Genomic DNA, 16061 nt, shown 5'->3' with positions numbered 1-16061 from the left:
CAGACACCTATGGTCAATTAATCTTCGACAAAGGTGGCAAGAATATAGAATGAGAAAAGGCAGTCTTTTCAGCAAGTGGTGCTGGGAAAACTGGACAGCTGCATGTAAATCAATGAAACTGGAACATACCCTCACACCATACACAAAAATAAACTCAAAATGGCTTAAAGACTTAAACATAAGACGAGACACCATCAAAATCCTAGAAGAGAACATAGGCAAAACATCCTCTGACATCAACCATACAAATGTTTTCTTAGGTCAATCTTCCAAGGCAACGGAAATAAAAGCAAAAATAAACAAATGGGACCTAATCAAACTTAAAAGTTTGCCCAGCAAAGGAAACCATTAAAAAACAAAAAGACAAAATACAGAATGGGAGAAAATAGTTTCCAAATGATGCAGCTGACAAGGGCTTAGTCTCTGAAATATACAAACAACTTATATTACTCAAAAAAACAAACAACCCAGTTGAAAAATGGGCAAATATCTGAATAGACATTTCTCCAAAGAAGCTATACAGATGGCTAAGAAGCACATGAAAAAATGCTCAACCTCACTGATTATTAGAGAAATGCAAATCAAAACTACTATGAGGTACCACCTCACACCTGTCAGAATGGCCATCATTAACAAGTCAACAAATAACAAATGTTGGAGAGGGTGTGGAGAAAAGAGGACCCTCCCACACTGTTGGCGGGAATGTAAATCGGTACAACCACTATGGAAAACAGTATGGAGGTACCTCAGAAAACTAAATATAGAACTATCATATGATCCAGCAATCCTACTTTTGCGCATATATACAGACAAAACTTTCATTGAAAAAAAAAGGTACATGCACCTATATATTCATTGCAGCACTATTCACAATAGCCAAAACATGGAAACAATCCTACTCAGCCATAAAAAAGAACAAAATAATGCCATTTGCAGCAACATGGATGGAACTAGAGATTCTCATACTAAGTGAAGTAAGTCAGGAAGAGAAAGACAAATACCATACGATATCACTTATACCTGGAATCTAATATATGGCACAAATGAATCTTTCCACAGAAAAGAAACCTATGGACTTGGAGAGCAGACTTGTGCTTGCCAAGGGGTAGGGAGAGGGATGGACTTGGAATCTGGTGTTAAGCTATGCTAACTATTGCATTTAGAGTGGATAAGCAATGAGATCCAGCTGTATAGCACAAGGAACTGTATCTAGTCACTTGTGATGGAACTTGATGGAGGATGACGTGAGAAAAAGAATATATGTATATGTATGACTGGATCACTTTGCTGTACAGTAGAAATTGACAGAACATTGTAAATCAACTATAATGGGGAAAAAAACTCATAAAATTTAAAAAAAAAGTAAAAATGCATAATAATTGTGAAGTAAAGGTGAATTCAGATAAAAAATTGAATATTTTTATTGCCCATAAAAACACTCAAGGTTCTGGGGTTTATTCTGATGTTCATCTAACACAAGGTTGAATAGTCTTTTAACTCCTTTTACTTTTGGTTTTCCCAAATTTCACTGAAATATAGTTTCCCTGGTATACATAAGAAGATGCAATCACATGTGATTTGTGGGAGAGATTATTAACTAGTCCAATCCCTCTTCCCAGTTGATCAGTTTTATGTTAAGCAAAGTTTTCAAGCCTGATATTAAGAGCGAATGATAAAAATAATTTTGAACTTCCAATTAATCTATATTACTAATCTACATCACGTAGATTCTAACACAGACTAAAGTATTAAGCTGTTACTAAAAAACAAGACTATCAATTCAAAGAGCAAGTCCTTAAAGTAATTTAACTCATGCCACTCTCTATATAACCCAATAAACATCAAATGGAAAGCATTTTTCAAAAATGTAAGCTTTAAAACAGAACTTGGAATTTGCTCATTTTTAATCTTCAGTTTTTTAAATCCTATATTCTCCTCCCTATTCTCATAGAGGGTCATTTATCTATAAGATAACACATGTGATTTAAGTCAGCTGTGCTGGGATCATGAATACTGCGGCTGAATTACAGATCCAAGGTTCTTTTTTAATCATTTGAAATGCTTGTAGATTCACAGAATACAGTTGGAAGTAGATTATGCTGAATTCTAGGAAAAGCCTAGTTTATTATTTTCCTGGCATTTAATGAAAATCAAGGTGAATCAAATTTCAGTTTGAGTAATGGAAACCAAAACATGCAAACCCCATATATTGAGTTTTAAAGGTCTTTTTTTTGAAAAAACCATAGTGCTTGAATTTGGAAAGACTGCTGAGGTTTTCCTATCTAGCATAAGTGGTCAAATTTGGCATTTTCCCAGGGAAATGCTGTGTGTAGGATTTGATAAAGGAGTTTCATATTGGGCTATTTCCCAAATGCTTCTGGAAGACATGTTTCCATTCCAGAATAGAGAGGCACAGAGAAAGAACAAGGAAGAAAATGAGCTGTGTTTTGGACAATCAGGATAAAAATTAGTAAATATAAACTGAACACAATCCCACCAATCTGAACTACAAATTTCACCCAGGCCAAAATTCCATTTCTCTATCCCAAAACAAGTGCATTATCTTTGAAAGATCCTCCAGAATCCCAGAGTATATCCCTCCTCAAATAAATTGGCTTCTATAAAGATATTTTTAATTTAAAATATTATGATTATTATAAAGGAGTTAAAAATAAGTGGAATTCTGTGCTTAAAATCAGGAACATAACAGGCATCATTACATGAAATATAATCCATGAGCACAATCATGAAACAAAAAATGAGTGACATTATGTCAGAGACGTGCAGCTGTGAAAACTCCTGCCTCTCTTTCATTCAATTCCTTCCCATATTCTTGGAAAATATCAACTATGGCAGGAAGCTGATTAGAATGCACATTGCTCCGAAACATAAACAACTTAGTCTATAGGTATCTAGTAAAACAACCTTGATATTACAAACCTAACCGTGAAGATTAGACTAATTTCAGTTAAGTAGGTTTGACAAATTCCCTAAGTCTCAAGGTATCTTTAAAATATTCTTATTCTGCTTTGGTCCCATCTTATTAAAGACATAATTTCTCCAAGCTAACATGGTTAACTGCTAGAGCTCTAACTAGAATACCAGTTCCCATGCTGATGATATGGAAGCCAATAGCACTAGACTCAAGATTTTCAACAAATCTCTATCTCCAGTTGACTCCTTTGGGTCCTCAGTCTGTATTTCCAACATCTCCATGAATAAACCACATGTTCTCATAATCAATACATTCCAAAATTAAATTCATTTTTCCTTTCTCCCAGGAAAAACCCTTTATTCGTGAGGTAAACTTTTGTTGTGAACAGCAACAGCATTCATCTAATCTTCCAGTGGAAATCCACAGAAGTCATCCTAGACTTCTCTAGATTTCCTTCATCTCATAAAATAATTTGTCCTCAGGTCCTGCCCATCCTGTTTTCCAAATTCTTAGCCAATCTGTTAATCCTCTTCAAATCCTTGCTGCTCCTGAGTTCAAGTCATCATTACTTTTCAACTTCTAATTAAAAATGACCTCCTGACTTCTTATCTCTATTACCTCTTTGACTCATCCTTCATTCAGCCAGAAAAGTGCTATTTCTAAAACATAAATTATCTTATGCCATTCCTTGGTCTGTAATTTTCTGTAATGTTATCTCCTCACTCTTCTAGCAGTTTCTTATTCTCCATTTAGTGATCCTAAAGAGGATATTAGGTTTCAAATGAAACAACTAGCCCATTACAAGGCAAGATCGTTCTGTTATTTTTCCAGTTTTTCCACTAAATGTATATATTTTTTGTTTTAAAAATAGCCAATTAAAATGTATAAATTAAACAGTGAAAGAGAGTGAAAGACACAGATGAACTGACTTTCCCAACAGCTGACTCTTGTCTCATTAATATGTTTTGTTTTATTTGTATTTTATTTTTTTTACTTCACTTTTAAATCATCCTAGAAATTATCTCCAAAACCATGCATGAAGCATTCATATATCTATTTTTGCTTTCCTACTTCTTATAATATTGTCTTCCTAATATAAAATATGATTGTTATGACTCAATTACCTTCTGTTGTGCTTTTCATATTCCCCATTTTTCTCAAATTATGTCAAATTTTATTTTCATCTTCCCTATATATTATCTATATGGATTTGCATATTCACTTAAATTTTGTCATCTTAAGACATTTCTTGATTTTTGATGATGTAAGCTAATACAATGCGCATATTCTTCTATATTGTATTTATCATTACTTTTTCCTAAATGTTGACATTCATTCTCTTGTATCTCTGTAAATTATTTTAGCTTACAAATATTTACTGAACACAAACTCCACAACACAGAATAATGGCATTTCATCACTCTCCCAACTGCTGCTAAACATCCTACAATTAATAAAACAGATTTCCCCAACCGAAGAATTATTTTACCCAAAATGTCAACAGGGCCAAAGTTGATAAAAACTGAACCAAGGTCATCTAACTTCTACATCATTTTATTTGTTACAGTAAGTCAGTTTTTTCTTTAATGTTTTTCTTCTTAAAACTTTTTGACTTCCTGTTCTACTTTAGTTCATTCATTTTCTAAGCCAATTGCATATTTAAGAGCCAGGTTTTTTCATTTTACTCAAGTTTAACATGATGTCTTTCAAATCCTATGCCTTACTCTCCCAGTATTTTGTCTTACATTTGCTGGATGTATTCTAGAAAATCACTTTAGGATGTGAGTAATAAACTTTATGAAACTATATATTCAAATATGTGGCTGCCCTGCACTTGCCCTTGATATTTTGGCAGAGAACAGCCTTTTCCTCTGGAACTCAGAATAATTTTTCCCTACTGTCATACTCAGTTTTGCTGATGAGAAGTTAGATGCCATTTCAATTATCATTTATTTGTAAGTCAGCAGCTTGTTGCTTTGTCTCTGTAAATTTTTGTAATCTTTTAAAATATATTTTATCTTCTGAAGTCTTATGAGGGATATGCCTAAGTGGGCATTTTTCCATTCATCCTGCTCAGTCCTTGTTTGACTCTTAGGCCAATTCACATCATAACTTAGCTTTCAAAAATTTTGTTTTTCTGTTCCTCCACTTCTTTCCCTTTCATTTTTTAATATCTTAAGATATATACTCAATGCCCATTATAAATTAAGTGTTTAGACATATGGGCTCTTGAATCTTAAATTGTGTCTTACTATCTGAGTGACTTTGTACAAATTACTTTACCTCTGTTCACCTCATTTCCTCAATCTGTACAATGGAAAGCACAATAGTACCTACTTCATAGGGTAACTGAAAGAATTGTGTTGGCACGTGTTGAAAAAAAAAATCAGAAGTTTTTCTGGCACACAGCACCTTTTAAATGTTTTCTAACATTCTTTCCACATGTTCTGTACACTCTACTGTCCCCACAAGTCAACAAAAAGTTTTGGCCATTGTGAAATGACAATGACATGATTTTTCTCCCAGATATGATCAGATAGCAAGTAACAAAAATAATGTACATGTAATTTACTTACCAGTTCTGCGTTGCTATAAGTGTCAGACTGTCACCATGGTTAGAGATTCATCTTCATTGCATTCACAGATCCGTCGTAATTACTTCTTTGCGAAACCATCCCAGGAGATTGTGGAAATGAAGTCTTGGTGGATGATCTTCTCTGTTGGCAGATGCAGATAGTTGTTACACACAGGCTTATATAAACAAGGAACAAAGACTCAAACAATGATTCAACAAACCCCCAAATACCATCCCTTCCACATCAGTTCCATCAAGAAAAAATTCAATTGAAAATTCCCTTTCTCTCTTGACAGTCATGTTTCAGAAATACCCCCACGTGAAGAAAAAACATAGTTTTTGCCTCAAAAGACTTAAGTCCCTACCCTATCTCTGTCATGTGCTACCTGTGAAATCCTAAGTAAGGTACATAACAAGTCTCTGTTCTCCTGTCGTTTATGACATGAGGTTAACTCAAAAGGTGTAAAAGAGACAGTACACACGTATGCATGACACAAAGTAAATACGTAAGCATACTTGCTTTCTTTTTTCCTAAACTTGAGTCCATATAAATTAACTCATTAGAGAAAGAATGAGCTAAGTAGAGTGATCACAGAATATAGTTTAACCTACACATAAACTTAACCTAATTTAGTTCTTCATGGATAAGCCACTGAGTATGATATAATCCCATATTTGACATCTCTCTCTTTATATTTAACTTTATCCTACTCTACTTAATATTTCTTTCATGTTTCATTTTGTTGAATATTAAATGCTCATGTTTAGGTTTTCATATCTAAATTTCTGTCACTTTTTTGCCTGTCAGGAATATTTTTTTCAACAAACTCATAGTATTAAAAACATAGATTTTCCTCTTCAACGAACTGCTTTTTTTTTCCTTAATGGGAAATCTTGATATTTTGGCACAAATATATGAAAATATATGTATATATAGTTGGATGATTCCCAGAAGGATAAATATTTGACAGGTTTGTTCAGTTAATAGTAATTAACTTAAAATGCAAATTTAAAGATCACTCTTGATATAGTATAATCTCTTTGGCTAACCTCAAAGTATTAAGTGATTACAATTTTAATGAAAAATTTCTGGCAAAATATTCACCATTGGCTTGTATAATGTCCCCAAGAAGGACTTTAAATACCACCAAAGGGAGGTTAAAGTCCATTGAAAAGTGCCCTTCATTTTCCTGGAATGGTGCCTAGCTCTTGGAAAGCAATTTACAAAAGGCCTTTCTTTCTACTATAATCTTTTTTTTTTCCTTCCTGATGACTCTTTTATTTTAAGGTTATATAGAGAGCCAGATAGCCACTTAACGCAATGTTCTGGTGCATTAGGCAGTGCTCATGAATGAGTGAAAAGATCTAAGATGTGGAGAACGTTAAGATTAGGAAGGACATGAGAAAATGACTCAGTATCATTGCCACTATCATTTATTAATAGCAACTGAAGAAACTGGTAACTTTTGCAAAGGGAGGCAATGATGATCACATGTGTTAAGACAGTTTCATTCTAAGGAACCACTCGTTCAGTAAGATAGTCTCACTCCATCTCCTCCATCTTTCTCTGTACCGGATTACAACAGATCAGAGCCATCACAGATACTGTAAGGTTAAAATACGTTAGTTGCCTTCCTGAAATATTGTCAACTTCCAGACTTACCATTTGTTCACTTAATGTTTTAAGGAGGTGGGGAGACTAAAAATGTCTAATTTCAGCAATTCACCACCGTAGTATATTCACTTCATATTGCAACTGTTAGAAATTATCATTGGCTTAACACAAATGTATTCTAGCAGTTCCAGAGGTCAGAAGTCTGACATCAAAGTGTTGGCAAGGCCGTGTTCCATCTGAAGTCTTCAGAGGAAAACCTGTTTTCTTGTTTTCTCCTGGCTTCTATAGGCTGCCTGCATTTCTTGATACATGGCCCCTTCCTTCATCTTAAAAGACGTCACTGCATTCTCTGTTTCCATTATCCTCTCATCTTTTTTCTTTTTTTTGCTTTTTTAGGGCTGCACCCATGGCATATGGAGCTTTCCAGGCTAGCAGAAAAATCAGAGCTAAAGCTGCAGCCTACACCACAGCCACAGCAGCACCAGATCCGAGCCACATCTGGGACCTACAATGCACCTCATGGCAACGCCAGATCCTTAACCCACTGAGCAAGGCCAGGGATCAAACCTATGACCTCGTGGATGCTAGTCAGTTTTGATAAAGCCACAACTGAAACACCTCATCTTCTTGATTCAAATTTCCCTCTGCCTCCTAATAAGGACAATTATGACTATATTGGTCACATTCATGTAACCCAGGATAATTGCCATATTGCCATAGCTCTAAATTCTTAACTTAAAAGTGTAAAGTCCCTCTTGCCATATAAGGTAACACAGGTTTGGGGGATCAGGATGTAGATATCTTTGAAGGAAAACTGCCTACTGCAAGTAGAATTGGATCTTTGGATTCCATGAGTCATTCAGACAAGGTTTAAAGATTACATATTTGTGAGATTTTCAGACCTGTTCATATATGTGAGAACCGTAATACTACCTACAGTATATAGAAAAATGACTAATCAAAATCACTCACCAATATGAGTTCATAAACATTTAAGAATTTTAAAATGGAAATGATAAATAAAAAATAAATATGCCTGAAATGTCAACATTTTAATATGATTCATATTATTATCACTTAAAAATTTCCTTTTCACTTTGCTTTATAGCTGAAACATTGTAAATCAACTAATTTTGATATAAAAAATACAAAAATAAATAAAATTAACCAAAAAACATTTACCTTTTTGTTGTTTTTTCTTTATAGATTAAAACTGTTATTTCCTAGATCAATTTTCAAGGCAGAACTTCTGGATTGAAGATTCTTTTCCTTGTATTTGTATTTATTTATTTATTCATTGTAATTTTATTAGAATATAACTGACTTACAATGCTGTGTTTAAGAAATGTTTTCACCTAAGGCTAGGCTGTTTATAATAGCATATATCATGTTAGCTGCTAAAATAACATATGTATTCCATATAGGAAATTTAGATATTTTGTAACTATATGAGAGTGATTTTATTAAGGCTTTGTTTCACTTAAGGAAAAATGACCTAAGTGGCTCTGGGCTCCTACTTACAAATATTTGGAAGGGCAAAAGACTATCCACCTATATTTATAGACATGTATGTATGTATGTGTGTGTGTGTGTATACACACACATATATAAAAGTTGAGACCAAAATTTCATATTGTGATTGAGCTGACAAAGTTCTGCTTTCCAGAGGGTGCTATGTTTAAGGACATTGAAAAAAATTTTCCAGATGAATTTTAAAGTCAAAAGTCAAGAGAAAGACTACATATTGAATAAGTCACCAGAAAGGTGTTTCCCTCTTGCTGTGTGCAAACTACCATGCTGACTAAAAGTTTAAATTATCTGAAACAAAATGATAATGATGCAATAATAATAATAACATTATTAGTCTGCATTTTTATACATGCACACATAAACATATATACACAGAGATCCATGGAATTTTTTAAAAATCTCTGCATATAATATTGAACTTAGATACAGAAACAATGCCTTAGATAAATGCAACTCAGTGATATTGTTTGTAAAGTTGTACTATAAATGCAAAAAGACCAGGATAACCAGTATTATACAGGCTTGTCATCTCTCACAAAGCTATTTTGGGTTAAAAGTCTTTGCAATCTGCTTCCAGAAATCATAGACCGTAAGACTGGGAGCAACCTTAAGAAAAAACAACACATTTGTTGAATGATTTAAATACCAAAAGATATAGGTTCAAGTCTGACCTCTGTTCTCATAGTTATGAAGGCAAGATATCTTATAAAGAATTTGACTCTCAGAAAAGTGAGAAATTTTATCTATAATTTATCTATAAGAATGAAATAATCATACATGCATCATTTGATTTCACTGAATTGATCTAAAAAGAGTTTTAAGCCCTTTCTGATATAACACGCTATACAAAATCAACAATAGAAACTATTGAACTCTGGCAGCATGACAAACATTCCAAATTGCAAAGAATTTAACAGAGTAGATATGATATTTTTCTTAAAACAGAAAACTGTGGATCAGAGAAGTCAAACAACTCTGTCCAGAGTCACACCGAAGAAAAGGGAAGAACTTAGATTTTAAGCAAAATCTGTGAAGCCTGTTATAGATGCTGTGCCTTGCTGCCTCACAATAAAATGCAATACAATTTCATGATTTAATCCAACACATTCCCCTATAAATAAACACAGTGTAGGTCCAGGGGAAAGTATTAATTTGAGTCAGTCTGATTTCTGAAGACAGAATTTAGTAATCAAATCCAGGTGGAAATGTGCTCTTTTGTTTTTCTTTTGATATTTTGATCCTATGAAACATCTTGGATGATTTTTGTAAGGTAGTATGGTTACTGCAATTTTTTACTTTATGTAATTTTTAAGCGTAAATTTTGTAATTAAAAATTTAAGGTCAAGGTTCTCAATTTAGAGCAAAACTCTCCTTAACACCTTTCCTGATATCAAATCTGTAAATTCTGGAAGAGTTTTGTAACTCGGTGATGGGTAGGAAAGGGGGATGTTTGTTAGTTAAGCCTTATATTCTTAGTTCAGAAGTCATACACTCAAAGATGTAGAGTAACTGGACACTCGGTTGGAAGCATAGTCTACTGTACTAGTCTGTGTGCCTCAACTAAGATTAACATTGCACACACCTACAAAAGTTGAGTTCATTTTACTAGGTCACATAGGATTTTCACTAGTCATTACCATTATACTACATAAAAATCAGGTTCACTATCTTTAGTTCAGGAAACCAGTAGCCAATAAAAGCAAATCCACACGATGCTTTCCAATAATTGTTTTACACATCAAATTGTAAACATGATTTATTTTAAAGATTATTATTAGGTATGTGGTTTCCAGAGTCTCCTACTTCTCCAGTTTTTGCTGGTCTCAAGGTGGATAGCTTGCCCTACCCCATTCAGAATTAAACACATCTGAACCATTCCCAGCACTTTTCCTACTATTTCATCGTAACTATGTTCCTAAGAAAGACAATAGAAAAATGGGTCCAGCTGAATATGCAAATATTCAAAATCTCTTCTTCAAATCATGGCAAACATACATTTAGAAGGAATTGTAAATTTTTTCTGGATGAGGTGAAACTCTGAGTGATTTGTTCTCCATGGAAATTTATTTTACCTAATCTGTCAACAAAAGTGACAAATTGATACCGCCGGAAAAACTTGTTTCTTTCTCTACCGACAAATATATTAAAGAGGCCAGGCATGGATTCATTCATCTTTACTTTAAAGTTTCAAGCATATAGTTTATTATAAGAAACTTTACTACTCTATATGTATTTTTGCTTCTATGCCCATATATAAACATATAGGGAAAGCATAGAGAGAAAGGTGGATAGATGATAGACAGATAGGTAGATAGATAGATAGGAATTTTAACTAGATAATAAAATCTTTAAAGCAATTTATTTTCATTTTAAGACTTCTCTGATAATGTTTTGGTTAGGAAAAGGGAAATGCTTCGGTATCAAAAGACATGTTGCTTTTCAGTCTTAAAATGCTTTGCTTCCCTTTGAGAACAAACATAATTTCACTTCAAAAAAATTTATGGTACATTAGGGGTTTGGGTTTGATATATACACATTATTGTATAAGGAATGGAGGGTCAATGGGGACCTACTGTATAACACAGGAAACTCTACCCAGAAAGTTGTGATAATTTATATGGAAAAATAATCTGAAAAAGAATGGATATGTATATATGTATAACTGAGTCACTCCACTATAGAGCGGAAATTATCACAACATTGTAAATCAACTATAATTCAATAAAACTTAAAAAAAAAAACTATGGTGGCTGAAGGCAATCTTATCCAAAGCCCCACTTAATATACTTCTGAAGTCAGATATGGTACTAAATTTATTCTCAGAAGAATGTAGGTTGAGATAAAATATATATTTAACCACTTTTAGATTTATCTATATGGAGATGGTCATTTCAACCAAATATCCTAGATCATGGTTAGAGTCCCAAGATAACTAAGTCCTAATTATTGAATACATTCTTTATGCTTATTATTTTAAGCCATCTAACTTTAGAGCAGAGAAGAAAAAGAAGTCAGCCACATACAAATCTCTTTTGGAAATCATAAGCTCTTCAGGTTCTTATAAAAACTCCATTGGTTCTCATAGGTTCTCTATAGTTTCTCAACACTAAGCTTTTTGACAAAGCTTACAAAAAGAAAAGGAAATTATTTTCTTCATGGAGTGATATTTATTAACTTTTTTGTGCTTCAATTCAGAAACACAACAAAAGAATTAACATATGTCCTCTAAGTGCTGTCCTGAGGCAAATGACCTCTAATCTATTAACTTTGACTCTCACTTATGTCACTTCAAGACATGGGATAAAAAAATAAAATGGTATTTAGTTCCAAGATAACTTCCAGGCCACAACAATGGAAAACAAAAGGCTTTCTTAAAACATTTTTGGGCGTTTTATTTTTTATTTATTTATTTTTTTGTCTTTTTACAGCCACACCCGAGACATATGGAGGTTCCCAGGCTGGGGCTGTGACCTACACAACAGCTCACTGCAGTGCCAGATCCTTAACCCACTGAGTGAGGCTAGGGACCTAACCTGCATCCCCATGGATACTATTCAGATTCGTTTCCACTGAGCCACAACAGGAATTCCACATTAGTGGGCATTTTAATAGTATTGTGATCTCTTTCAAAGATATATACTTATAAAGATGATTGGTATAAATATAGAAGTCCTCAATCATTTGATGGAAAGTACAAGATCTAATATTGGTTTTCACTGTGATTTCCAAGAGATTCTCTTTGCCACTGAAATATCTCTCTAGTTTGTTCATGCATTTGATTTAAAGGAAGACAAGGAATAAGGAAAGGAAGAACAAAGAAGAAAAAAAATGGAAGAAAAGGAGGGAGGGAGGAAATATTTCACAATCAGAAATAAGGTTTAATACTTAGTAAAACTGCTTTGTAAATGGTTTGTTTTTTTTTTGTTTTGTTTTTTTTTTTTTTTTTTTTTTTTTTTACTTAAAGTGATTTTTTAAATATATGAAATGTCAGGAAAGTAATGGGACAAGACTTCCATGAAAAGTTGTAACTGATGGCATCAAATATTGGTACTGCAGGCTCAATAATTTGCCTGGAATAAAGACTCAAAGAAAAGGAAAATACTATTGATTCTTGAGCGTATTGAAAAGTGAGACAGAGATCATATTCATCACTAATTATTTTAAAACACTACTAGAAATTCAGATTAGAACTGTTATATTTTTAATTGCAAAGAAACTTTGGCTTTTAATTTATTAAACACTTGAGGGTTTTGTTGTTGTTTTGATGTTGTTTTGACTGCACCTGAATCATGTGGAAGTTCCCGTGCCAGGAATCAAACCTGCGCCATGGTGGTAACCAGAGCCACAACAGTGACAATGCTGAAACCTTAACTCTCTGAGCCACCAGGAAACTCCTAGTAAACGCTTGGTAATGACTTACCCAATGTCAATCTAGCAGCCAGCCTTGATGTCACGTTCACTTGTAAGAATCTGAAATAGGAAGACCTTTCCAGCAAAGCAGAACTAGACAATTCCCTGGAGTGAGACTACTCATAGAGGTAGTCTCAGAGTTGTAGCAGTTGCAGCAGTCCTCAGAGTTGTACGGGAGTTATCTTTGTTGTCCCCACCATGTAGCAAAGAATCCACACTGGATATGTAAAGGGAAAATGTCCACACTGGACAGGTATGAGAGTTCCCTTGTCATAGAAGCCCCATTCTTCACAATCTCTCATTACGGCACAAGGGTTCCTGAAAAAGGTGTGCCCAATTCTAAGACTCATCTGCATTCAAGGGAACCCAAGACATGGTTCCCATCTTGTACGTAAAAGGCACCCAGCCCACTTGTCACTACCAATCAGAAATTGTCTCTACTGTAAGTAGTAACTATTTACCATTATCAGATTTTAAGAAAAGCAATAGCAACTGCTTCATTAATCAAAAGCCTACAGAGAAAAAATCCTTGTTCATTTTCTAGCATTTTTCCTGAAATCCTTTTGCTATCAGTTATGATTCATTGTGATTTAAATCATTAAAATAACACGTGCTCACTGCACTCAAGGGAACCCAGTATGTACTATATGTACAATATCACAAAAGCTCAGACGTATATACAGAATCAAGAAAAAAAAATTGTCTGTCTACAACCCTACCACAGGGAAACAACCACTGTTGGAATATTTCTGTATTTATTTCCAACTCGCTTAAATAAACAAGTTTCACATAATGAAAACCATATTATTTTCAGCCCTTTCTAGCTTATTAACATTTTTAGTTAAATATTACCTCCTAAATTATTCCTTGACATTAGAATTATTTAAAAGTTACTATATGAGTGTACACTTTTATCATGGAGATACATGAAATCTGCTCGCTCCTGTTAAATTTCAAACATGTATGGGTTTTTCAACATTTTTAAATTACAAAAATTACAAATATTAAGTGCATTAGAGTCCTGCACTTAATTTTAATTTTGGAATATGTTAACACAAAATGCTATATGTGTATAGATTGTATGAATATACATATACGTGTGTGTGTGTGTGTGTGTGTGTGTGTGTGTACAGATTTAAAGTCTATAAACTTGTTTAAAGAATGGTATTTAATGGACTATTAATGTACCCATCAAGTAGGAAATGACCTGTGTATCTACTGCAAGCTTGATCCCAGTCTATTCCCTCACGAAAGAGAGAACCTCTAGCATGAATTCTGTGTTTACTGTTAATTTTCCTTTCTTATTGTCTTTTCCATATATTTATATTTCCTAAAGAATGGATTGCTTAGATTTGCATGTTTTAAAACTTTATATTATTTTTTTCCCTAGGATTCTCTTTTAGACTTGACCTCATGCTTTTGAGAATAATTCATATCGATGAATGCACCTAAAGTTCATTCGTTTTCACTCTCGTTTAGTATGTGTGGCACTATTTTATTATAATTTATTTATTCAATTTGCTGTCATGGAAATTGATTTTTCCCCAGGTTTCTATCATTGAAACTATTCTTACAAATAGTATTAAGCTACAAATATTAAAAGGTATTGAAATTTTAAATATTTAAAATGCATTTACTTAGCCATTTTCAAATCTTTCACTTTCAAGTTTCCACTTTCTATGCCTCATGTAGTTAAAGCTAGATGTTTTTGAAGCGCTTGCTCAAAATCATCAACTGAGGATTACATTCATTTTGGTTACTGATATATTTGGATTTAATTCTATTATCTTGTTTTGCTTTCCACTTATCCTACATGTTCTACAGTTCTTCAGTTTTCCTTTCTTTGAGCAAGCATTTGAGTAGGGAATGTTTCTTTTTCTTTTTTTCTCATTATTTTATTCCCCTTTTATGAGATCAGAAATTATACCTTTTGATTTCCTCATTTTACCTCCAGACATCTTAACATATCAATTCCCCCCCCCTTTTTTTTCCGTCTTTTGAGGACCACACCCATGGCACATGGAGGTTCCCAGGCTAGAGGCTGAATCTAAGCTGTAGCTGCCGGCCTACACCACAGCCACAGCAACGCCAGATCTGAGCCATGTCTGTGACCTATACCACAGCTCACAGCAACACTGGATCCTTAACCCACTGAGCGAGGCTGGGGATCAAATCTTGTCCTCATGGATGTCAGTCAGATTTGCTTCCACTGAGCCATGACAGGAACTCCTCAATTTTTCTTAACAAAGATACAATTAATCAATATCTTTACTCTGCTCCTCCTCAATATCTTTGACAATTCACTCAACAAATATTTATTGAGTGCTAACCGAACTAAGCGCTTCAATATTCTTTCAGATTATAGGGATGAATATGACAAGGTCATTATTTTCTAAGAATGAAGTCTTATGAGACAGTTATACAAAAAAATCTTTTCTGAATCCAGAAGGAAGTGAAATGAGAGTGGTATGGCCTATGGCTCATGGAAAGAATTCTCCATCACCCTGAAATGTAAATATTCCTGCAGGAGTTGATGCCTGCGCTGGTTTCTTAAAATGATAAGGAGAAGACCTCTAAGGGGACAGAAAAGAGTTAAGGAAGAGCTACTTTAGGCAACAAAGAAAGCTCAGAATAATAAGTTCAAAGTAAGCGGAGAACTCAAAATTTATAAACTAGGAGCAGACAACTTTCAAGCATGTAAATGGTGCTGGAACATGGCAAATAAACAAGAAGTGAGATTTATTTAGAGAAAGGCAGACAGGAGACAGACTCCAGTGCCTCGAGACCCCTTGCTGTATCCAGACTACCTAGAAGGGAAATAGCTGGGCCAAATGTACAACCAACATTAAAAGTCTTGATATATTTCAGATCATTTTCATAACTATATTTCTAATTATATCAGCCTTTCTTGTGATGTTCCTTTTATCTCTCTTTTACAGCTGACATTCCTGGTCTGTATTTAAAATACCAGCCTTCCTTGATTTAGCACATTTTAG

The 16061-nt window shown here is 33.9% G+C and overlaps 1 protein-coding gene across 8 annotated transcripts in view; it reads right to left on the bottom strand.

The window, feature by feature from the left end:
* The window catches only part of LOC106504595 (uncharacterized), a 666799-nt gene that overhangs the window by 157906 nt on the left and 492832 nt on the right, over positions 1-16061 (bottom strand). For 6 of the 8 annotated variants that reach the window (XR_014812189.1, XR_014812200.1, XR_014812206.1 and 3 more), the window contains one exon: positions 5512-5652. Coding sequence is in view for 1 of the 8 variants with exons in the window: in XM_084971624.1 (XP_084827750.1) it covers positions 5591-5652 (62 nt within the window). In the remaining 7 variants the exon portion in view is untranslated. Of the gene's footprint in view, positions 1-4247; positions 5653-16061 lie in introns of those variants that run through there. The other 2 variants (XR_014812196.1, XM_084971624.1) reach the window with 1 other exon arrangement.

The sequence above is a fragment of the Sus scrofa genome, chromosome 8 (assembly GCF_054392235.1).
Source record: "Sus scrofa isolate SSC_HxYL_T2T_F1_AM1 chromosome 8, Sscrofa_HxYL_maternal_Yorkshire_Landrace_v2.0, whole genome shotgun sequence".
NCBI classification, from domain to species: Eukaryota; Metazoa; Chordata; class Mammalia; order Artiodactyla; family Suidae; genus Sus; species Sus scrofa.
Note: the sequence above shows the minus strand (reverse complement) of the source record. Positions and strands in the feature narration are given on the sequence as shown.